The sequence below is a fragment of the Egretta garzetta genome, unplaced genomic scaffold (assembly GCF_000687185.1).
Source record: "Egretta garzetta isolate BGI_Z169 unplaced genomic scaffold, ASM68718v1 scaffold202, whole genome shotgun sequence".
Classification (NCBI taxonomy): domain Eukaryota; kingdom Metazoa; phylum Chordata; class Aves; order Pelecaniformes; family Ardeidae; genus Egretta; species Egretta garzetta.
Window position 1 is genome coordinate 465,238 of NW_009258891.1, and position 23,879 is coordinate 489,116.

General features: G+C 51.1%; 1 protein-coding gene across 1 annotated transcript in view; it reads left to right on the forward strand.

Moving 5' to 3' along the window:
- The first annotated feature begins 5,827 nt into the window (after positions 1–5,827).
- PKP1 (plakophilin 1) overlaps positions 5,828–23,879 on the forward strand; it is a 43,200-nt gene continuing 25,148 nt past the window's right edge. Inside the window, exons 1-3 of the mRNA XM_009634070.1 lie at positions 5,828–6,029; positions 13,008–13,108; positions 22,675–23,099. Coding sequence (XP_009632365.1) covers positions 5,828–6,029; positions 13,008–13,108; positions 22,675–23,099 — 728 coding nt within the window. The remainder of the gene's footprint in view (positions 6,030–13,007; positions 13,109–22,674; positions 23,100–23,879) is intronic.

The following is a 23,879-nucleotide window of genomic DNA, read 5'->3' on the forward strand; positions in this document are numbered from 1 at the left end:
CACCCTTCTCCACCCAGGTCCCCAGCTGCAGGAGACCATTCACGCCTATTTAGTTGTAGTCACCTCCCTGAATTATGTCTTGATTTATGGTGGGCATGGGCTCAAGTCCTCTCCTCAGGTCTCTGTGCAGTGCGCTCGTATGGCAGCATCACCTCTGGAGATGGTGCCCCACACGCTGGCCCTCCCTCCAACCACTCCTGGAAGCAGCAGATGCACCTGGCAGGACCTGACCTGACTGCATTTACTGGGCACCACCCAGGTAACACTCATGCACCCCATGGGGCCTCTGAAACACACTTAGGTTATCTCTGGGGTTTTTCATGGCAGTGTGGTCTCTTCTCCCCCATCTGAGCGTGGTTATTCCAAACCCCAGCCATCCTCAAGTGCTGCCCCCCTTGGCAGCCAGCTCCCTCTGGACTTTCTAGACATGGGATGGCATGGAGAGGTGTAAACTCTCCAAACGATTAAACAACTAGAAGCAAGAGAGGCACTGGTCAGGTCCTTGGGTTGTCCTCGAGACCTAGAGAAATGGAGCAGGTAGATGAAGCTACGGAGAAGGTGTCTACCACAGAGGCCTTTCAGGTCTTCTAGGCATGGTTGAGCAGGATTCACTGTCACTTGGCAGCCTGTAGTGGGAACAGAACCTTGCTGAGGGGCTGACATGTCCTCACAGGCAGCCATAAGACCCCAGCCCCAAGTGCACGTGGCTGGAGGTGGTGGGTGGCAGCGTAGCATAGAGATGTAGACCAACCTCCCATGCTTATCTCAACAGCATTGCCCACTTTCAAGGGAAGTCTCTTGCAGCAACCCCAGGTAATTGGTCCCTGAGAACAGGCTGCAACACCACCAAAGGTATGGGCCATGAGCACAGGGAGTCCCTCATTGCACCCATCCCCTCCCACATGTCCTCTCCTGCAGATGTAACAACCTGCCACTGAGGTGCACCAGCACCAGGGAAGTCCTTGAGAGAGGGCCAGCCCCAGAGATCCTGAGCTGGGATCTTCATGCAGTCTCCTGGGACTCAGTCTGCAAAGGAGTTTGTTATCCCAGACTCACTCAAATGCTGTCACCAGCTTTGCCCTTGGGCTGCTGGGCAAGGACTAGTGCAAGGAGGGGCTTTGCCAGCAGGGTCTGGGTGTGAAGCATCTCCTTCACAGAGATGGGTGAAGAGACAACTACAGGCTGAGCTCACCCTGAACTGGACATTGGCCTGGCAGAGAGGACTGGGTAGAGATGGAAGGAGATCAGCAGCTCATTGACTGATTTTGTAGATGGGGACACAAGGAGATGAAAACTGGGTGGATTGGCCAACTTGATGTCCTTATCCTGGAGGAGAAGCATCCTCCCCTCCCAGGGCACCTCCCTGGTGCCTGCCCTTCCCCAGCAGCTGCACGGCCACTCCTGGTGCCTGTTTCCAGAGTGACCTGCTGACCAAGGCACATCCCTTCTTAGCTGCTGACAAGCCTGCACAGCCCTCTGAACTGTACGTGGTTCAGAGTTGCGATGTTGTTGCTCATCAAGGTGGGACCTGGGATGTGACTCTTTGGCAGGGGATATCCGAGCGTAGGGAAGGGCAGAAGGGACAACCTCAGCCTTGATAGTGCTGGGTCTGGACTTGCTGTCAGGCACCTGCAGGTTCTTGCACAGAGCTTTCAGGGTGGTCTCCAGCCCACAGCTGTCCTGCCCTGCTTGTCCCCTCGTGTGCATTATGCCATCTGTCACAAACAGGGGCAACAAAAGCAGGGAACCAGGAACATGAGCCCATGGAGGTCCAGCTAAGGGCAAGGCACGGTCTGCTCTCCAGTCCCAAGATGGTTGGAGTGGAGCACAGGCAAGGCTGGGAGAGCTGTGTTGGTTCAGATTGAAGAGGGGGAAGTTTGGAGGGATCTTACAGCTCTCTGCAGCTAGTTACCTGGAATACGCAGAGAAGATGGAGACAGATCTTCTGAGGTGCATGTGGAGAGGAAGAGAGGCAACTGGAACAAGCTGGGATGTTAGAAATTGCTCTTAGATATCTGGAAAAAAAATTCACCGTGAGGGCAGTCAGGGAGAGAGGCCAGAGAGGCTCTGGGATCTCCATCAAACCTTAACTGGACAAGGTCTGGAGCAACTGGGTCCCAACCCAGTTCAGCGAACCTGGCCCTGCTTTGGGCAGAGGGTCAGTCCCTTCCTGTCTAAGTTATTCCATGTTTCTGTTAGGGCACACCTTAATGATACATTAACTTGGTTCCCAGGTACTTTATCTCCCTTACGCAAGGCTTTCATCTTGCTGCAGGTAGCCTCTACATGAGCCGTCCTTCCTTTTAGTGGAGAAGTCAGGGATTTCCTCACTTTCCTCACCCCAAGCTCCCATCCACAATGGGAGATCTCTGGGGCTTGGTGAAGTCTACCTGCTCTGCCAAGGGCCAGCCCATGATCTGTCCAGTGCTGTCACCTTCTTGTCCTCCCACGGTACCACCCCAAAAACATCTCAGTGCCACATGTGTGCAAGGAGTGGAGGGAAGTTTTTGCTCAAGAACAACCTGTCCGCATGTCTCAGCAGGCTTCTGTGTGGCTTTCCTCACCTTGGCAGCTCCACGCTCCCTTTCAGCTGGATCCTGGTTACCCTGTTGGCTCTGAGCCCTCCATCTGCCCCATTCCTGTGGCACTTTCTGCTCCCACAGAAGAAAGAGAGCCTTTCATGAGTGGCAGGGTGAAAATAAGGCTTTGCAAATCTGAAGAGCAGGTTTCCTCCTTGCCAGGCTCTGGGAAGTCTCAGCTGTGCTGGGGCAAGGCTGAGTCACTGCTCAGAAAATGACATTATCCTGGGAAATACAAGAAATTCCTAGTGCCCCACTTCTGTCCCTCCTGGTGACCACCCGTCCTGAGGAAGAAGCAACCTGAGGTGCTAAAAAACCCCCACAGCAGGAGTCCCTGCCACCAATTTTGGGGGCCAGCTCTTCTCCCCTGGAAGATTTTGCAGTGATCCGTAGACACCTTGAGCTCAGGAGCGCCTGGCAAGTTTGAACAGCGAACCCTGCACCGCTCTGGGAGCAGTATTGGGCCAGCGAGCCCTTTGATTGCAATCAGCGAGCTGGCAGGAATCCCAGGAACTCGTACAAAAATGCTTTGAAGCGGCCAGATGCGCAAGGCGTGTCCCTGTGTGGGGTGTGGAGCCGTGATTCACGGCATCGCCATGCCATGCTTGGTGCACACACATGCGGCCGTCGGACCGCAGCGAAGGCCCCCGTCTCCCTCAAACCACCGGTTGCCTATTTATTTTAATTCTTTTTTTTTTTTTTTCTTTTTAAACCCTCCAATCTTTTGCCGATCGCACCCCAAATTCGGCACAGGTTTTGTTTCCCTTTCAGCCTTCCCCCACTGCTGCCTGCGAGCTCCAGACAGAAAGGCAGACAGGGACTTTGCTTCGGGCGCTGGTAGGTGTAAGCTCTGCGGCTGCGCCGGCGCTGCGCCGGCCTTGCTGGGGGTGACACCGTGCTCTGCTAAGTAAGCATCCCCAGCCCGTGATTCAGAGCAGAAACAGCAGTTTGCATAGAGGTGCAATAAACTCCTTTGTTTAAGCACCTTTTGCTCTTTTAGATATGGGTTTGGAGTCTCTTGCAGAAACCCGGGAGATTCCCTCCCTTGGGCTAGACACTGCAAACTCGCCCCAAGAAACTATTGTTTCTTGAAAGCCTCTCTAAGCTCCCTGTCCCCAGCCCCGCAGCCCAGCTCAGCGTTTTTGGGCAAGTTATGAAAGAGGGCAGATGCCGGAGCGCAGCATTTGTATTATCCGCCAGCGAGTGATGGGACATGATAAACACTTGGCTCTCCCGTGCGGGGACAGGGTGAGGGCTGTTCCTTGCCGTGGGGAAAATGACATTACAGGTTTGCAAGAGCTGGGCACTTTGTTGTGCAGAAGCCATCTGACGCTGACAGCCTGTCATTGATTTGCGAAAACACCATTTGGCATCGATAACAAGCTTTCAGGAGAAACAAGTAGGACAGAGGAAAACAACACCCAGGTGTTGCCTCGCTCTTCCATGCGTGGACTGGAAGCGCACAGACTTATCCTCACGGATAAGTCCACACAGGAGCAGCAGAAAATCCCCCTCCATCCCACCCCTTGGTCTTGGGCAGCACTCACCCCTCATGCTTGGCTGGCCTTGCGTGAGCGTGGTCTAAAAGTCCAGGCTGGTTGGGTGATGGAGCGGAGTGAAGCCACCGCATCCCTTGGGTGAAGTGTTAGGGAGAGAGGACCAGAGGTAAATACCCCTGAGTTGCTCTAGTCCCGTGTCTCATTGCCAAAGCTTGGGTTTCTGCTGTTGGGTTTCACTGGAGGGGCACCCTGGAGCATCAGAAGAGGAAGGTCCACAACGTTCATCATCCCCAGGAGCACACCCTGTGCTTTGCGATACTGCTCTTGTTCCTATGAAATACAAAATGTGGCACCTGCGTGCTCCCAAGGCACCAGGGAAACACAAAACCTGGTGAATGGGAAGGAAATAAAGTGCTTTCCCACTGCCGACCCAGCATCTGCGAGCTGAAAGCACCAGAGACCCTGAGCACTGATGATTCCCACCAGAGAGGAACCCCACGAGGCCTCTCCACTACAGCACCCTCCACCCGGCAGCGTGGAGGAGCCTGCTCCTCCTGGCCCTTCTCCGGGCTGTGCTGGCACAAGCACCCAGGACCTGGTCCTGGGGGGCTGAGGAAGCCTCTGCCCTGGGCGCCCTCCCCTCGGCCTCCCTCCTGGCGGGGTTTGTGCCTCTCCTCCTGTATCAGCCTCCTGCGGCTTGGCAGGAGCTTTGTCAGCGCTTGCTGTGACCTGAAACTGGTCACACCAGCACCGAGGGGTTCGGTTCTCTGCAAACGAGTTGCTGCAGTGTGGCTTGGCAGAGAGGGAATTCTCTGCTCAAATCCACAGCCTGGCATGTCATTTCTTGTACAGCCATTTTATCTCCTATGCTGCTTGCTAAAAGTCTTGTTTTTCTCCGTGCTACCCCAAGTTACTTGCAAAGATTGCCCCAAATATTTGCCTGGCAGCTGCCCTGATTTCTCCATAGGGCTGCCCCTGCAAAAAGTGGGACCCCCCTTTGGGAAGAGGTGTCACCCCCATGAGCACAGCAGCACCCTGCAGTCAGCAGGACCCTTCATGACCCCTGCTTTCGGCGCTCTGCAGGCCCCCCTGCAGCCCTGGGCCCCTGGGGTGATTTTGCAACCTATACGGGCAGAGGAAGCTTTTTGCAGATGGGGAGGTGGTCACACTGACCCTGGAGCATCTCGGCAGGGTGGAGGCTTGGACCCCCGGGCAGGAGCGGGCACTGCGGGCAGCGTTGCTCCTCTGACCCATGGTGTGTGCAGTGCTGCCTCCTGCGAGCAGGGACATCCCCAGGCTCCTGGCACTGAGGCACCATTTTGATCCAGTTTAGACTGAGGGAAATTAAAGTACAAGCTGAGCAGGCTGTGGGGGAGATCCTCCAGCCCTCCGGCTGCCGAGGAGCACCGTTTCCTACCCAGACCCACAAAGCCTCACCCTTCCCCATGAAGGGGACAGTGATGTCCATCCCCAGCCCTCATGCCTTCCAGCCTTGCCCACTGCCCACTGGAACCCCACGTGCCCCCCTCAATCTGTCCATTTGGGCTCAGGCGGGGGGGGCAGATTTGGGACCGGGGAGCCGAGCCGGGAGCAGGAGCCCTGAGACATCTTCAGCTGGGGGACGTATGGCAAGGAGGGGCTCGGGAGATTAACCCCAGCACGAGACTCGTTTGCTGTCGCCTTGTGGCGTGCGTGGTCAGGTGAAGTGCAGCCCCCTCTCCCCCCGAGCCCCACGGTCTGCTTGCAGCCATGCTTCACTCTCCACTGAAAACAGCGTTGGCGTATGAGTGCTTCCAAGACCAGGCCAGCTCCACTCTGGCTCTGCCCTCGGACCACAAGCTGAAAACTAAGGGCACGGGAAAACAGCGGGTCCAAGAGCAAGTGATGATGACGGTGAAGCGGCAGAAGCAAAAGTCATCCGTGTCATCGAGCGTGGGCCACTCCAACCGAGGTAAAATCCCACCGCACTCTGGAGAGCAAGGGGGTCCCCTCTGGGGACAGAGCAGCTGGTTTGGGGTGATTTTGTGGGGGTTTGTTTGTGGGGGACAGATTGGTTCGCGTCTTTTGCGGGTTACCCTGGACAGGGGATGCCGAGGTCTCTTGCGCTGGATGGAGGAGTTAGGACAAGTCGCGGAGCTGGATGCATCGACTCCCTCCCTGGTGGAGCTGATCTCCCGGGAGCACTGCAGGGCTCCACATCCCTGACGTGCTTGGACATTTCAGTGTGGTGCTATTAACCATTTGTTCCCTGGCTCTAAAGCTGTAGGAGCTGCCTAACCTTTGCAAATCCTTCGTCTGCGAGTGCCCCCGTGGTTGGAATCCTCCACCAGACCCATCCCCTCCTGTAGATGGCCAAAGCTAAGAGCATTGGTCTTCCACCGTGCCGTGGGGCCGGGAGCTGGCCGCAGGCTGGGGCTTGGCTGTCTCTCGAGCACTGAGGCGGTCGGAGAGCAGGCAGCTCTGCCTACACACAGGACACAAACCTGAGCTCAGGATTCGCCTCTGAAGCTCCCGACGTGTCCTTTGCAGGCTGAGAAGTGTGGGAGCCTCCAGGACACTGCAGCGTGAGGAGTAGGAAGGAGATTAGTTAGGAGGAGAGCTGTCCTTTCCTTACCATGGTGGCTTGTGTTGGTTCAGGGGGGACGCTTCATAGCCCCCTCCATTTTGCAGATGGGTAGAAAGGGGTTTGGGGTCCGGGCAGCTGGTCCACCTCCACCCACCGAGTCTGTGCCATAGGAACCCAGCAGCCAGCTGAGTCCTGGAGTCAGGTTTCCTACTGGAATACTTTCCTCTTTGAGCTTGCTTTGCCGTCCTTGTGTCTGGAGAAAGCTGATCTGGAGGTAAACCCCAGCTTTCCCCAGCCGGGAGCTGCAAAACCAGAAAGTTGCAACAGCCACAGCACGAACCCTCCTGGCTCTCGGAGGAGCTTTCACCAGCAGCTGCGGCAAGCTCACTGGCCTGGCTGAGGCCACCGGGAAGAGGAAAGCCCAAAGTTTTGGGGGAGAGGAGGGTGCTGGGGCTGGGACCGAACTGTTCAGCGGCATCTGGAGAGAGCAGTGTGGAGAGGGGCGTTTGCTGGAAAGCTGGGTGAGCTGGGCTGGTCTCTGCCACCTCTTCCCGGGAGTATGGCTTGCCCAGCAGCTTTTCCAAGCTGGATCATGAGGCTGAATCCAGTGCTGGTGAGGTGTCATGGTCCAGACAGACGTTTTGGGCTGGTTTACCAGGAGAAACCGGGTGGCATTAGGCTGCCGAGTGGTGAGGGGAGGTCGTGCTCCCATAGGAGCCATCCTGGCTGTGGGCATTGCAGTTGCTGTGGCCGAGGGGATGGAGCAGCTTCATGGTGGATGGCACGTGTGATGGGCACCACCAGGAACAAATCTCTGCTTTCCCTTTCCTTTTTTTGTGTGTTTGTGGCCCTAGACTCCAAGGGGTGGGTGGGGAATGGTGCAAGGAGAGCTTTCTTCTGCCACCAGAATGGAAGATGCAAATCTCCCCCTACCTCAGGAGGGTTTTGTTGCTTAAGGTGTTATGGTGCCAGTCCTGACAAAATAAAATACAAACTGGGATGAGACGGCTCTGGATGTGGATTGGGGCAGTGCTGGCCTCCCTTTCCAGCAGAGGGGTATTTCGAGGGGAAGTGGGCAGAGAGGTGTCCCACAGGTGGGAAGGAAGGGAGGCAGAGGGGGATTACTCTGCTTGGAGAGGAACCCAGGTGAAACCTCTGGGAAAGGAAAAAAAAAAAAAACCAACACCAAACGCAAATTCCCGAGCTGCCTGTCTCTGCTCAACAGGCTGAAGCTAAACCCCTCCTCCAGACACTTTTGGAAATGTCTGGGAATGGGAATTGCGTGGAAATGTGCAGCTCTGGTTTCTGTGTCCCAGGGAAGCTGAGTCACATCCACCTCCCAGGAACTGTCTCCAAACACGGGGCTGAGGCCGTCCCGTTCCCACCGCGGGGAGGGTGGCCAGCACCAAGGCCCTGGTGGCTGATTCACCCTGGCGGCTGCTCTCTCGGTGCATTTCTGGATGGAATCCCAGAAGGGAAAAAAATTGCCATTTATTCTCGGGGTTTTATCCTAGGCTGAAGCCTGAGAGGGTCAGGCTAAACTTTCAGGTATTGATTTTTACTGCTGTTGGTCCAAAGCTTAGCAGAGCAGACCTAATGAGAAGCATCAACATTTCCTACAAACAGGCTACATGGGTCTGTCAGACGTGGATGTCTGCCTGTTTGAATGCTCCTCCAACATCAGCTACCTGCATTGCCCTGTGATTTCTCAGAGATGCTCCTCGAAGACAGCACAAGCTGGGGAATTCACAAAGTCCCTTGATAAACGTTCGAGTGTTTTGTTCCCTCTGCACCCAGACAGTTTCCCCCGTGTGTCTGCTTAGGTGTTGGTCCAGCTCCAGCTGCCTGTTGCTGCATTTTGAGCTGTGGTTTGAGCAGGAGCTAAAGGATGGTGCGAGCTTCCCCCAGCTTCAGGAATGCATGCGCCTGTGTGTGTAGGACGGGAACATGGACATGGACCCCTCTTGCATGTAGCAGGGATGGGCATTGTTGTGTCCCATAACTGGAGTTTCTTCAGAGCGTCAACAGACGCTCCCTATGGAGAGAATTGCTAATTGCAGGATACATAAAATTATTTGGTTATTTGGAGTCCAGTAGATCAAGGTGTTGTGGCCACTCTCTGAAGATCTGGTGTCACCCAATATGCGCACAAGCCAGAGCAGGGCAAGGTGATCCAGGTGATCCATCTGGGCTCAAACCAGTGTGCACGGGGGTAGAGCAGGGAGAAGAAACTGGTTGCAAGCAGCATAATCCTGCCCCCACAGTGGGGCCTTTACTCAGCACAGCAGCTATGGGTGTTGCCAAGGATGGCTGCAGAGGTTTGAGCCTGTGGAGTCTGCCCTCCTTGGGTTTTGGGTCTGTGGGGTCTGCCTTAGGGCATATCTGCCCTTCTCACCATGGAAATAGCTAACTGGATGGCTCCCTCTGAATTTGCGACTAATGCAAATTTCCAGGGAAAATGACTTTCAGTGGCATGGCAGGAGAAAAGGCCAAGCTGAACCAGCTCCCCGTAGCCAACAGCACTAGTCTGCAAAGTCCTCTGGCTAAAGAAATGTTTTGCCAGTGCCTCGTCACTGGCTGGCAGGGCATAGCAGGGAGTAAAGATCTGAGGAAACCCAACCGTGTCGTATCCAAGTGCCTCGCGGCTGAGCTGTGATTTAGAGGTTTGCTAAGCTGTCTGTGGCTGAGAGGGGAGAAATCCCCCCTAGCTCTGATAAGGGTCATTGATGTGAAGGGAAGAGGAGATTTTGGGGGGTAGTCAGTCTTTTGAAGACTTCTTTATCCTTCCCCCAGCATGCACTGATTCAGTGGAAGCCACCCACTCTTCCACCAACCTTAGGTTATTAGTACAGAAAAAATACCAAAGCCCTTTAGCTCAGAGGCCAGAAGGCAGAAATGAAGTTTGGCCATTCCTGCAAGAATCTCAGCTTCTGGGATTTCACTAACCCTTCTCTCCTAGGAGGCATCCAGGCTTTGCTTTGTGCCTCCCACAGGCCCTCTTCTCTTACTATGTTTTTCCTATGTTTAATCATCCTTATTGTTTTAAAGCCGTGCATAGTTTATTATTTAACTCGTCTAGCCTGTGCTACCGGTGACTGGTTCTTGCCTTGCCTTTCCCTGCCACAGATTAATATTTATTAACATGCATCCATTTCCACAATGCTCCCTCTTAGCTTCATGTGTCCAGCTCAAGTCTTTCACTGCTGTGCTTGAAAAATGGCACTTTTAATGCAATTCTCCTTGCCGTCAGGGGTTTAAAGTTGCCTTTGAAGAAAGTAGATAACTCATCGAGTACCGGCACGTTGGGTTAGCTGGACATCTCAGTGCTCTGCAGTGATCCATAACAGCTACAGAGAGGAGGATGAGGGCAAGGCGAGCGTGTCGTGGGGCTCACGGTGATTAAGTGCAAGGTCTTGCAAGCCTTACCTGTTGTAGTTAGATTTTACCCTCATGGAACATCCCACTGAAGTTAAATGAGATTTTAAATTGGCCAAGCTTTGAAGGAAATGCCTTGGGGGAAATGACAGGTTGGCAGTGGGAGAGAGGGGTCCCTAACGACAGCCCAGCCAGCGCCTGAGCAGCCCTCGGGGGTATTTTCTGCCCACAGCCACAGTCGCTGGAAGGCTGTGCTTCACCTGAGTCATTCTTGTCCATGTCTTTTCTGCCTCTCTCCCATCTGTTATCTACTACTAATGCAGCGGTTTTAATGGGCTTTGTGTTTGTCCAAGTGCGAGCGGGCACTTCAGAGACCTCAGCAGCTGCTTGGGTGACAAGAAATGGGACACAGACATATGGGCATAGCTGGAAAAAAGCACCAGGGAGGCATTTCCCCCAAAGAGCACTTCCACCCCCTGCCAAAGTGTTTTTCTCAGGAGATAGTCTGGTTTTATCCCAGATTCTCAGGGCCTGTGACCAGCTTGTATGGTCTTTGCCCTTGAGGTGGTTGAAAAGAGGGATGTCCTTCCCCTCCCCAAGGGATGGTGGTACACCTCCAAGCTGGCTCTCAAGATGAACCAGGCAGAGAAGTGTCTAAACTTGCAGGACTAAACAAAGATGATGTTTTCTTTAGCCATCTTTATCAGAAAAATCCCCAGGTACTTCCTGGACTTCAGACTGAACTCTCCAAACAATAAATCACAGTTGTGTGGTGGCAGGAGAAACGCCTTCTCCAACCAGCAAGGCAGCTTCAAAATGCCTTGAACATTTGAGGTTATATATAATTATATATTTATATGCTCTTATATACCAGTTCTTGGAGGTGAAGGCAACTCTTCAACCACTGAAGAAAATAAACTTGCATGAACTGCCCAGTCTCTTGAATTTGGCCACATAGCATTGAATTTATATTAAAAAAAAAAGGAGATGTGCCTAAACTGGCTTATTTTTGGTGTCTCCTTGCTCAACCCCGAAGTCTTTAGTGCAATGCACAGCAAGAATGGATCCTAAAAGGAAAAGCATGGTCCCCAGGGACGACTGGTCAGGTTAACCTGTGAGTCATGCCCAGAAACCCTTTCTTCCAGCTGCTCATTCAGTGTCAGGAAAATGCTCCCCGGTACCCCTGCCTGCAGTTACATGATGCTTGCACAGAACGGGTGCAATGGTGGATTGTAAGAATGAATTCCCAGGAAACTGTTATTGTGGGGCTGGTTTAGCTTTGTGCTCAGAACCATTGTTACTGGCTAACTCTGTCCCCTGGTGGCTCACCTGGCCCAAACTTGCCATTTCAAGCCCTGTTTTGCTTCTGTTGAAGCCCAACACTGATGTCCTGATGTGGAGTTTCTGAGAAATCCCAGGACAGGGAGAGAAACATGAGGTGAAGGGCATGGCTGACGTATCTCCTGTTGCATGTTGATGGCCATTTCCTTGCCTTAAGAGCAAGTTCTGTGCAACTTAATATATTTGAAGCATTCAGGGCTGGACAGATATTAATAGGGAACAATAGATCTTAATAGGGAACAACGTCCACCAAGCCTCTAGACTATGGAAGACGAGATCCTGTGGTTTTCTGCCCAAGTGCATGTCTGTGAAACTGTTCTGCTGTTGCTTATTCCGCATTCGGTGATGTTCTTCAGATGCTGCCATCCACACAGCCTTGCTTGTCTCTTGTTGACAATAGAAAGCCAATCTCATTATTTATACCGTATCTACAGGAATCATCTTCCTGAGAAAATGCAAGAATTTTTAGCCACGAACCAAATCACCATAACAGGTTCTGGATGCCTCAGGCAAGGCAATAAATTAGATTTATTCCAAGGATCAGTGGCTGTCGAAGACCTGAGTGGCTTCAGGGCCTTTGTGGTCGAGCTTATCCAGTTTATCTAAGAGATGAGTCTTATCAAACAATCAGAGAGATTAGGGTATTTTTGACATTACCCACCAGTTTAGGTGCATAACTTCAGACAGGTAAGTCCTGATTTTGTACTTTGTTAAACATTCAGAGCTTCCCCTGGAAGTTAATTGGAGTGTAGGGTTTGCACTTCCTCATAACGGGACTTGGTATGCCACAACTATGGAGCCCTTTTGAAAACGAAACTTAAATGGCCTTAAACTCTTTTGGACCACCTGGAGGAGGTTAAGGGAATTCCAGTGTGGAAAGAGAATGACTCGCTTTGTTTTTTCTTGTCGTGATGAATGCAGCATTGAGTAAAATACTTTCAGGAGTACTATTCAGACCAGGCTGGTGAAAGGGTCAGGCGTGGGTTTTACCTTCAGAGAAGAGGCAAATTTTATTTACCTCCAAGTCAGAATAGAATCATAGAATCACAGAATGTTTTGGGTTGGAAGGGACCCCTAGAGGTCACCCAGCCCAACCCCCCTGCAGGAGCAGGGACACCTTGAACCACATCAGGTTGCTCACAGCCCCGTCCAACCTGGCCTGGAATGTTCCCAGGGATGGGGCCTCCACCCCCTCTCTGGGCAACCCCTGCCAGGGTTTCACCACCCTCACTGTAAAGAATAAAGGAAGTATGTTCCAGGTTCAGACCTTCCAGGATGTGTAGCACAAAATATCATCCAGTTCCTCTCATACAGCAAAGACCTAAGACATTGGCCTGGTTTCTGACCCTGTCTGCTCTTGGCCACTGTAGGTTTTTACCGCACTTGGTCTTTTGTGCTGAAAACCTTAGGCTGCTGCTTGTCGTCTGCGGACTGGCGTTTCCAAGAGTTCTTATGAAATGAACATCTGCTATGAGTTGCCAGCCATGCAAAGGCTCAGCTTACTGCTTGCCTTTACTATGTTCCTGTTAACGTTTTTAACTGTTATTCTTCAGTAACTAAAACTCACTGGAAAACAAGAGCACTGTGCTCTGAGGGGTGCCTGCTAGGACCACTTCCTCCTGCTGACCATGCTTTTTCCATTTGCAGGTTCCATGTACGATGGTTTAGCTGATGGCTATGGCTATGGGACATCCCGCGGCAGCTATTACGCCAAAACCCAAACAGGAAACAGCAGCTGGGGATATCCGGTAAGACACTCTTTTATCTGGGAACTGTGGCATACTCTTAAGGTAACTGGTACAAAAAGCACCCTTGAGCAGGAGCAGTCGTGTAGCAAGGTCATTGCACTTCAGAAACTTGCCCAAGAGAGATTATGCGTGGCTATGGCTATCTTAGAAAGTAACTCAACGCAATGGAAGAGGATGATCGAGGACCTTGTATCTCTGTTGTATGTGGTTGGGGATTTTAGTGTGGATGAGATTTAGTTTGGTTTTGTGGATTAATACCCACACGGCACAAGAGGTTTGAAGCTGTCTGAAGGATCAGTCATGGGTTCAGACTCTTACAACTCAGTTCAAGTTTGGAGCACATCCATTGCTCACCTGGACCAGTTTCCATGTACCAAAACCTCTCTGTGAATAACATTAATGTGGTTGAGTGGTGATGATCAGGGGATTTGAATTATAACTGTGTTCCTATTCCCAATCTCAATGCTAGAGCAGACCCTTCACAGATATTCTCTGATCTTGGAGAAGAGGTGGTCCATTTTTCCCATAGTGATTTCCAAATCAAATATTACAGATTGTCAGAAAAAAACACAGGCGAGATAGTAGTTGTCTTTGTGCAATCTGAGTTTATGCATCCCACAGAGGTCCTGGTCTTGTCCTTGGTCACAGACTCTTGGTATATTGGGAATCACTCCAAACCACTCCATCATCTACTGGGAACTTGTACTCATGTTGCCTCTCCACCTCAGACCTGTATTCTGTTCTTCCTTGGTTTTCATCAGCTATGAAGTAGAAAGGAGCAATTCACAGATCTGGGATTTGAATATGGGAAAAAGAAAGGGCTCCTTTCAACAGCTCTGGGACTGTCAACCATCAAAGGGTTGAACCAGGAAAGGTTCTTATGTTGGCTTCAAGCACACAGACAGATGGTTGAGGCTTTTCCTGGTAGTTGCCAAGTCCTCTGCCTGTTCATAGCATCAGCATTCCTCTGCTTCAGGAAGATTTATCTGTTGTCTTTCTTAATGGCCTTGGCGTAGCATGCTTGCTTCAAGGCAGCGATGTCACTTGCTAGGTCTGCATCACTGGGTTTGCTGCCTACTGCCATGTTCAGTAGGAAGGACTGGAAGCACTGGCATGTCTTTGAAATTTTTATTTACAGACTGTTGACTTGTTTCAATGTCCTTTGCTGAGCTGGTTAAATCCCAGACACTGGTGTTTCTGCCTGGTCTAAGGGACCTATGGGACATAAAAGGTGACTACGATGGGTCAGAGCAGAGGTCTACCCAGCCAAGTGCCTTGTCTCCATCACTAAGGCAGTGATGGGCCCCTGCCGAAGGGTCTCGTAAGCAGGTAGTGATGTCTCCCAGAGTATTTTTGTAGCCACCAGAAATTTGCAGTGTGGATCTCCTGAGCCACAAGTGGAGTCTCTGAGCTTCATAAGTCAAATGATTATGACTTTTTGTTTCAATGATGCATTGCTGCTTGTCTACTGTGATTCCTGAATGGAGTTTGTTATGCTTTGTCTAAGAAAAACCACTCTGTTCCAGCCATTCCAGTAGTTTCTAGCTGTCTTTTTTTGTTGTTGTTGTTAAAGAAAGAGGAAGTTAAGCCCCAGCTCTGCAGTTGCCCCTCCGGGTCCTGTTCATGCTAGCAAGGTGGTACTGCAGCTGGTGTTGCTGGTGTGAGGATTATTGTTCAATTTTACTCATTCTTGATCTTCTTCCCAATCATTACAACAGCTGGACAAATGGTAGGTAGTTAGAAATGCCACTGGCTGCTGGGGATTTCAGTCCAGCAGTGTTGGTGTTCTGGTGAACAGCTTGCAAGATGATTACAAAGATCAGGGCCTCCATTAGACACCGTAGAGTACCATGGGCACAGCAGTTCAGTCACTTCTGGTTCACCATGGACTTTTGCAGCTCATAGCTTTTCTCTGCAGGGCTCTTCTGCATTTACTGATGAGGGAAGGTCTTTCTCCAAACCTAAGTGTCTTACAAGCCTTTCATTCTAGAGATTTTTGGTAAAGGTCTTCAGGACCTGGGCTACTTTAGAAAAAGGGACTGGGACTTGTGAAGTAATTCACAGTAAAATTTGTCTTACCTAACTGTTTCTATCTGAAAATCAGCCATTTAGTCTTAACAAGCCATCTAGACTCCTTCCATAGCCGACAAAGAGAGAGGTACAAGGAGGTGATTCATCTCCTCTATCTTGGAGATCTGTCAGGTCAGGATGAATCAGCCCCTCTGGACGCCTGTCTCCTTCCACTGGTAGCTGGATCGGAGCAGCCACCTAACAGGTAGATGACTGCAGTCAGGGGCCACGAGTCCCAAGTGCCATTGGCACATTGGAACATATAACCTCAAGCCTAAATCTGCTTAACAAGCTTAACAGACATCCTACTCCCCAACCACAGGGGAACCTCCTCCAGTTTGCTGCTTCCCAAAAAGTGTTAAAGGTTTGCACACATCCATGACCAGCCTCCAGCTTGGGTTAACTTTTGTCTACGGGCTTGTTTGAAGTCTGTGCAGGCTCTGGGCATTCTAAAAACTGTTTCCTATTTGCAATTCCTGGGTTGTAAGACATGAAAAGAAAGGTAAAGCAAATGTGTTTTTGAACAGAAAATTGCCGGACTTCTTTCCAGCTGGAGCTGGTGCTGTGAATGTTTCTGAGAAGTCACAAAGCCCTTTGAGATGCACAGGCAAATTCAGGTATTTCAGGGAAAAGCCCCCATATAGTATTCAGGAAAATTACTCACTCCTCATGCTTCTGGAGTTAAAAAGGTGTAATAGGTGATCCACGTCCATGTTGCTGCTCCACAGCACCTGCAACTTAGACACAGCTCTTAGGTTGCCTTGATCTAAGGCATTGCCTTAGATGGTGACTCTAAATGACGGGAGGTATCCTGCCTCACCCACAGCTCTCAGAACTATTATTCCTGACTTCCTCCTTTTGCCTCATTTTGTGTCTTCTTGGAAATGTCAAGCTTTTTGCTTCTGAGTTTTCTTCCCAGCCTTCTGATACTGATGTTCAGATATTAGAGGAAAAGAAATGATAGAGCTGGAGGGAGAGCTCGCTCTGGATCAGTCAACATTTCTGACTGAAACCTTTGCTTTACCCCTTATGGAAGACTATTTTCCGTTTATTCCTCTAGTGGGGTGCCTTGTTTGTAGCATCACTGTAAGCAGCACTGCAGTGAGAACCTACTCGTGATCAGCGTCGGTAACACTGAAATCGGTGGGACCGCTCCAGAAACTGGCACTCTGAGGGCAGCAGCTTTGCACGTGGCTGCGGCGTTTCCTTGGCTCATGTGCCAGGGGTTGGCTCAGCTTTCAGGGGTGAAGCCCCAGTCCCATTTGCACAGTGGCCATGGTGGGATGCAGTAATGGGTGCGTTAGTGACTGCAAACTTCTTTGTGTTAGGTGAGCTTTCAATCCAGGTGTTGTGGAGGCCAGAAGATCCTTAGAGACATTTGCGACACTACTGACAGTGTGAGTTATGAGTGGCCACCGGTTCCCAATGCAGGAGCTGGCTATGCTGTGTCCTGATGTAAGGCCTGAGCAATGCCTGAGGTCCCACCTTCGTACAGTGGTGACCACGATTTACACAGACAAACCTGAGGGAGGTTTAAGTAAGCTAAACTGGGCACCTAGAGCAGTGCGGTCATGGCAGGAGAAGTCTCAGCGTGAGCTGCACCCTTGACTCTGACACCTCAACACCACCACCCCAGAAATGGGATCTGTTCAGCACTGAGCTCAAAGCCACTGTCACAGTCCGGTGGCACATGGGTTGCAGTGAGCGTGCGGTTCATCCCAACTGCAGGCACAGCTTTGGAGATGCACAGCCAAACTCCAAATGCCAAGAGAAGGCAGCAAGGGGAGCCAGGATGCTGTCAGCAAAGACCCTCCGAGGCTTAATGTCCACCTGGAGCAATATTGCTCTTGCCTGGGTCTGCTGGGTTGGCGGGTCCATCCGTGCTAGAGAGTGGGGGGTTCCCAGGCCCCATGTCTGTTTTGGCACCATCATGATGATGCAGTATCAGGCCAAGGTGCAGCCACGCACCCGACCTCCCCGTGCAGCTGCTTCCACCAGAAGGGAATACACTGGGGCGCTGTGGGTGTAAGCTGCAGCATGGCCCCCAGCCCTGCCCCGAATGGGGGCAAACAGCCCCTGGTGTGCTGGGTGGGGAAGGACGCCCCCCTTGGACGTTAGGGTGCTCTGCCTCCAAAGGGGCGAGCAGATCATCACCCCCACAGCGTGGACCTCAGCCTGGGGCTTGTAGTGAGTAACCTTCCCAAGAGCAGCCCTGCTCCCAGGCCAAGCGGTATTGGGCATGTCCGATGCCGCTCCAATTAAAGCATTTAATGAGTTGGGCCCTGGCACATAACAGCGGGGGACCAGTGACTACTGGGCCACCAGTGCTCACCACTGTTCTCCGCAGGCACCGCTGCTGGGGTCTTGGGCTCTGTGCCGCACTGGCCCACCCAGCTTGGCTTCTGTAGCAATCACGGCCGTTACGGCACTGATGAAAACATGCACTTTGGTGACCCCTCTGCGCCAGAGGCTGTATGTAGATTCTTAAACAAATGTTCTCTGTGGGAGAAAGTTGCGGAGCTTTCTCGCCCAAATGCGATATCTGCATGAGAGGTGTTTGCCACGAGACGGGAACGCTTCTTGCTATCCTTGGCTGGCTTTGCCTCTGTGGACAAAAATCTCCCGTCAGCAGTGGGAGCTTTGTTCCATAAGGATTTGTCATTTGCTGTGATGACATATTCAAGTTCAAAAGAACCCCCAAAATAGAGTGGTTTGGGCACTCTTATCAAAGAAAACAAAGATTTATCGTTGTTGCACATCACTGCTCAGTCAGACCCTGGTCACCCCGTGAGGTTTTGCAAGAGGCTTTATGCTTTGGAGCAGCAAGATGGACATTATCCCCCCTGGCCAGAACAAACTGAACCATCAAGACCTAAATCTCAGCTACATAAAGAACAAGACGAAAAAGCATACAGAAAGGCAGCACCTGGGAGAGGTGGGAAAGAGCGTTTCAGAAATAGATAAACAATAGATTTGCTGGTTTTGCAATTTTTCTCCCTGCAATGGAGCGCGTAGCAGGCAGCAGCTAAAGCATTTCGCAAGTAGCATCAAGAGTTTTCCCCACCCATCACTCAGGGTGGGACGCTGTCATGTTGCATTGCCTGTGCTTTGCCCTCCAGCCTGGGAGAAACCTGCTCCTGACGTGTTTATACGGAGTCCTTTACTTCTCTCTGTCTGCTGCTCTAGAAACAAACAAATTGCAAGGGAAAAAATTAGAGCTAGGTAATGAACTGATCGCGTCCTTAGATGCAGGAGTCAGAAACACCCAGTTATCTGGGAGGGCCTCCGACGTGGCAAGGCAGAGCTGAGATCGGAGCGCGATTCCCAGGGCTGGAGCGCCTTGCTCTGTGCTTCTGCTTCTCTGGAAAGCGGGAGGGGGAGAGGGACTTTGCCTGTTAAACAAAAGGATTTATGGAGGAAAAAGACCGAAAAGGACTCATGGTCGATGACTGGGTCAATGTCATCTTGGCTCTCTCTCTAACACCAGTTTTATTCCCGTTGAAGTAAGAGGTTAAAGATATTTATTTTACCTGTGTTCTGTGACTGTTGGATATTCCAGCTGATATTCCTAAAATGGCCCCATACTGCAGGCTGAGAACTGGTGATCCACAAATGCTTATTTAAAGGCAGGTCTTTGCTGCAGGTCTTTACTCCTTGGGCCTGATAAGAGCACCTGCACGCTATCACTGCTCATCTTCGCTGCCTTTCCTCCCCATGCCTCCCCTCCTGCTTTTAATATGAATGAGCGGCTCCCAAGGCTTGGCCTCAAACATACAGGCTCATTTCACCATAGGGAGGAGAAGTTCAGGCTAAAATTCAGGATGCCGGCATATCCCAGCTGCACGTGAGCACCCTCCCGCATCCTATGAGTGCCAGGGGCTGCTATTGCGTGACAGTGTCTGGCTGAAAGGAGAGGACCTACCAAGCTGCCCAGACTTCTCAGGTCCCCTGGGAGAAGTCTTGGTGACAGCCTGTGCTCTTCTAAAACAGATTCCAGATCTTGCAGTGCAGAGGGAATCACTGCTTTCTGTCTCCACCCCGCGTTGAGGGACCTCCTTGTCTTTCCCAGCATTTCTCCGCGCTCCTAAAGGGAGGAGGTGTGGACCTGGCCCACCTCCCCCATGCAAACACCCACAAACAGTGGGCAGATGCAATTCAGGGTGTTAGGAAATCTGGGCGGTTTATGAGGTCTGCAGGCAAGAGATTGATTATTTCCTTTCACCAATGCTATTCTGCATAGGGAAAGCTCACTCTACACATGTAATGGCATCAGCAAAAGTTACAAGGCTATTGTCAGGTGGCTCTTTAAACCACAGACGATGTAATAGCATCACCTTTGCCTTCAGAGGTGTCGTCTGTTCCCCAGACGGCAGAGAGCCTCGCCTCTGCCTTGCTGTGCATCCTATCTCACTGATCGCTGCAGCCAGCAAGAGATAACAACATGGGCAACTCCATTCCCTTGGCCACATTTGCTCCAGTGAACGTCTCTGACTTAGCTTGGTGAACATCTGAAACGGGGACGTAGGTTTTCATCTGAGCAAGCTGGTCTTGAGGCACAGACACCGCGCTTTGTTGAGATCGAGAAGCGACCAGGTCAGCTATATCTGTGCAAGGATTGATAGAGCCTATTTGGCAAGCAGGTCTGAAATCCGCTGAAGCTGGCAGGAGACTCCTCATCGATTTGGAGGCTCTGGATCAGGCTCCTGCTCCAAAGAGGAATTCTAAGATACCAATTAGGTCCGTGCCACTTGAAAGAGATTAAAATGGGCTCAGCCAAGCATCTGGTAGAATCAGCAATAAAAGTCATGCTCTGACTTTGGTAATGAGCTTCACATCACACGGGAACTATTTTCCCATGAGTTTGCAAAAGGCTTCCCCGCCCTGCCAGGACCTGCACTGACTTGCCGCTCAGGGCTCCCTGTGTTGCAGAAAGGTGTCTTTCCAAACAGGCGGTCACTTTGCTTCACCTGTCTCAGGGCTGGCAAGGAGGACAATGCTATACGCCACGATTGAACACAGCAGGAAATACGGAATTGATAATTCCCTGTCTATAAGCATGGACCCACTCACACCTTCCCTCGCCCGTTCTGCTGGCAGAGAGCCCATGTGAGTGCGCTGGAGAGCAAACAAGAGCTTTAGATAAATAACAAGTTGGCTCTTCCATGGTTAGCTGAATTGGTTTCAGCAAATGCCCAGGGGCTCCACGGCTCTGCCAAGCTTCTGCCAGCCCTACAAAATAATCCCAGCTTAGACTGACTCATAAAGAAAAGCGACAGGGCTCACATCTAACAAGGTGCTGCTCCGTCCTCCAGCCAGCCGCTGCCAGCGGCAAGCCCTGGGAGTGGGTTCCCCGCTCCACCAAGCAGCAAAGTCCACTCTGCACCTTCCTGCCACAGCCCTGTCCTGTCCCTCGCTGTCCCAAGAGTTGCTGAATCCAGGAGAATGAAGAAAAAAAATGAGGATGCGATCACCCTTAGGACATACTCATTCACTCCAGGGTAGATCATGACTTCATGAAAGGTCACTTTGCCATCGCTGCGTGCGTGCTGCATCCAAAGCAAAACCAGGTTGGAGAGAACCTCTGTGCATGGCCAACCTGGAAATTTCAGCGGGCTTTCCCCACTGCCAGGAAAGCCCCCCAAGACTCATCTCATTTACCCATGTGCCTCGTCCTTGCTCTTCTTATCGCATGCAAATTCTTCCCCCAAATCCCTGGGAGCTCTGCAGAATGCACCAAACCTGTTACCCGCTGCGCTGCAGTACTAACAGGTTTTGTCTGCGTCCTCTGGAGTAAACGCAAAGAGAATTTGCTCCCCTTGTCTTCCCTCCCAGCAATTCACCTGTTTAGATGCAAAACCTGCAGAACGAAAGTATGAAAACTACTTCAGACTGGTGCTCAAATGTCAGAGTAATTGGATATTGGTGAGGCTGGGCTAAAGTTTTCTCCTCATCCAGGTGGCACGCCTGCTAGGTAACCCCTTCTAAAAGTTGTCAGCCGTTACCTTGTGCAGCTCTCTGGGACCCAGCAGAGAGGATTCACTGCATTCCTGAAGATCAGTTTGTTAATGGAAATATTTGGGTTAATTAATTAACATAATGACAATTCTGCAGAGTGCTGGAGACTGGAATGATGCTGAGTGTGCTTAGGGCTGGGATGAATTTGGGACGGAGCAGTGGGGTGCAGGGTGAGCCTGCAGAAGACAGTGATTTCTCTGTCATGTGCTGTTTCTAGGTTAGGAAATAGGGAAATTTTTTTTCAGTGGCATGAACTATTGCACCGGGCACAGGCTTTTCACACCTTGAACCTCCATGGAAATAATAGGGTTCCAGTGGTGACTTTTCTCTCCCAGCCCAAGGGATCCTTGGATGGCTTTTGCAGAAAGAGGCATCCAAGGTGCTGGTGCTTAAGGTTAGGTGAGAAAAAAAAACCCTGGCCCAACAAGAGACCACAGACAAGCTTTCCCGAGATAAACCAAAGGGGGATGGGGCAGGCAGTTCTATTCCTTAGTTCTTTTCATGCCTGCTTGCTGTGTGTCTTGGAGATCTGCTTGCCAGCATGCTGAGTGGGCTGTGGTGGAAAAACTCAATATCATGGGGCAAACAGCACCAAAATAGCTTTATTTATTTTCCTTTCTGGAGAACACACCTTAGGGACTTGTCTCTCACTTAGCTACAGCCCTGCAGGCTTCCAGGTGCCAGCACTGCCATCCAGAAGGTTTAATATTGCAAAAGAATATTGGATTCAGTCCTGATGTACTTGGGGCAAATCTGGAGGAATTCTGCTGAAGACATTTTGAACTGCCAGTAGGCCACCTAAAGCCATTTTTTCATTTGTGTAACTGCAGTTGTATTCTTTTACAGTCTTTTATTCTTTTTTTTTCTTCTTCCTGGCTTAGTCATCTCCATCCTTATTGCATATCCTCCGTTGTTCTCAGAACACCCCATTATATGAGCTGCTACTGCACACCTTGTAACTCATAAGCAGATATTTCTTGTCTCCACTCGTTTCTTAGCACAGGGAGATTCAAGAATCTCTTCTTACAGATTTTTTACTTCCTTTACTCCCTTCCTAAGGAACTTGCAGATGGAAGAAGAACAAAATAGCATAAGGAAATTAAAAATAAATGCAGGTGGTGCTGGAAGGTCAGAATGGGGCATCGTTCTCTGCGACGGCAAGAGATGCGATGTGAGCTCCTCTGTTACAGGGTTAGACCCTATGTGTTGGTTCTCTAATGCCAGGGTCATGGTTGAGCTTTCAGTTCTGCTTTCAAGCTCCTGGATGCCATATCCTGATCACTAAGTGTCCCCAGTTTTCAAGGGAGGGTTTGGCACCTTTGTAAGGGCTGCAGGTGGGCTGAAATCCTGTAAATTTGGGGCCACCTAAGAGGCACAGGAATTTGGTAGTTGTGACACCCACGCAGGACTGGGCTTGGCAATGTCCATCTGCAGCTCAACCCTTTCCTAATTTTGTTGTCTCCTGTTTTCTCATTGACCAGCTGTACAACGGGACCCTGAAGCGGGACGTGGAGAACAGGCGTTACAGCTCGTACAGCCAGATGGAGGGCTGGGGCAGCAAGCACTACAGCAAGGCTGTCTGCAGCCCCGCCAGGGCCGGCAGCGACTACTGCTTTGTGCAGAACATCAAGAGCAGCCGGAGCGAGCCCGACCTCTACTGCGAACCGCCCCGGGGCACGCTGAGGAAGAGTCAGGTGGGGGTCCGGGCAGATCACAAGGCAACCTTGAACCGCCAGAGCATCTACAGCAGCTGTAGCACCCAGCAAGGAACTACCAGGACAAGTAAAAAAATGCCAGCACGGGCCCTCTCCTGCCCCTCAAGCAACAAGCCCGATGTGGTCTATGCCCAGCCCATGATGAGCTGCAAGCAAGATGTGGTTTATGGACAGGCTCAGTCCAGCTCCAAGTAAGTCTGCTGCAGTGGGCTTAATCCGAGTAAGTGTAGGTACCTGCTGTGGAGGTGTGTCCATCAGAACTAGTCACCTGAGCTGCGTTATAGCCACCGGAGATCTGCTCACCGGTGCACACACTTAGTCGCGTCCTGCAGTAGAGTCTAAAGTGGGTCAGATGAATCACACTCTTAAAGGGCTTATTTCTTTTCATGGGCTATGGAGGGAAACCAATATGACTGGCTCAGTGTATGGGTCTCCGCTGTAGCTGTGTGATGTTGGGCAAGGTGATCCCCCAGTCTCTGTGGTGGTATGAGCCGACAGCTCATTTGCAAGACGAGGGTGGCAAGGTGAAGAGTGGAAAGCCTGGTGTGCAGTTTGGGTCCTCTCCTGGCTGTCACGCTGCTTTGATTTGGCAGAAAACAACCGTAAAAATCAACAGACTTTGAAGGCATTGGTTCCTGAGGGTTTCAGAGCAGAACTGAGAACCTGCTGAAAAGAACAGTCGTATTTACCCCTCTGTCTTTCCACTCAGCCCTTGCTTCGTTTGCCCAAAAAGGTCTGATTTGGGTTCCAGAAAAAAATTGAGTCAGAAATTGAAATAAATAGCCTAGCTGGAATAATTTACCTGGCCAAGAAAGAGGAGGGAATGGAAGCTGTTCAATTCCTCCCTGTCCAGAGCATCCAGTCCCATTGGGGTTAGGAATTATGCAAGGGTGGAGGATGGTCCTTCAGGTCCCTTCTTGTAAATGTTGCCTACAGCAATAGGGCCTGTAAAACACACACCAGGGAGCTCA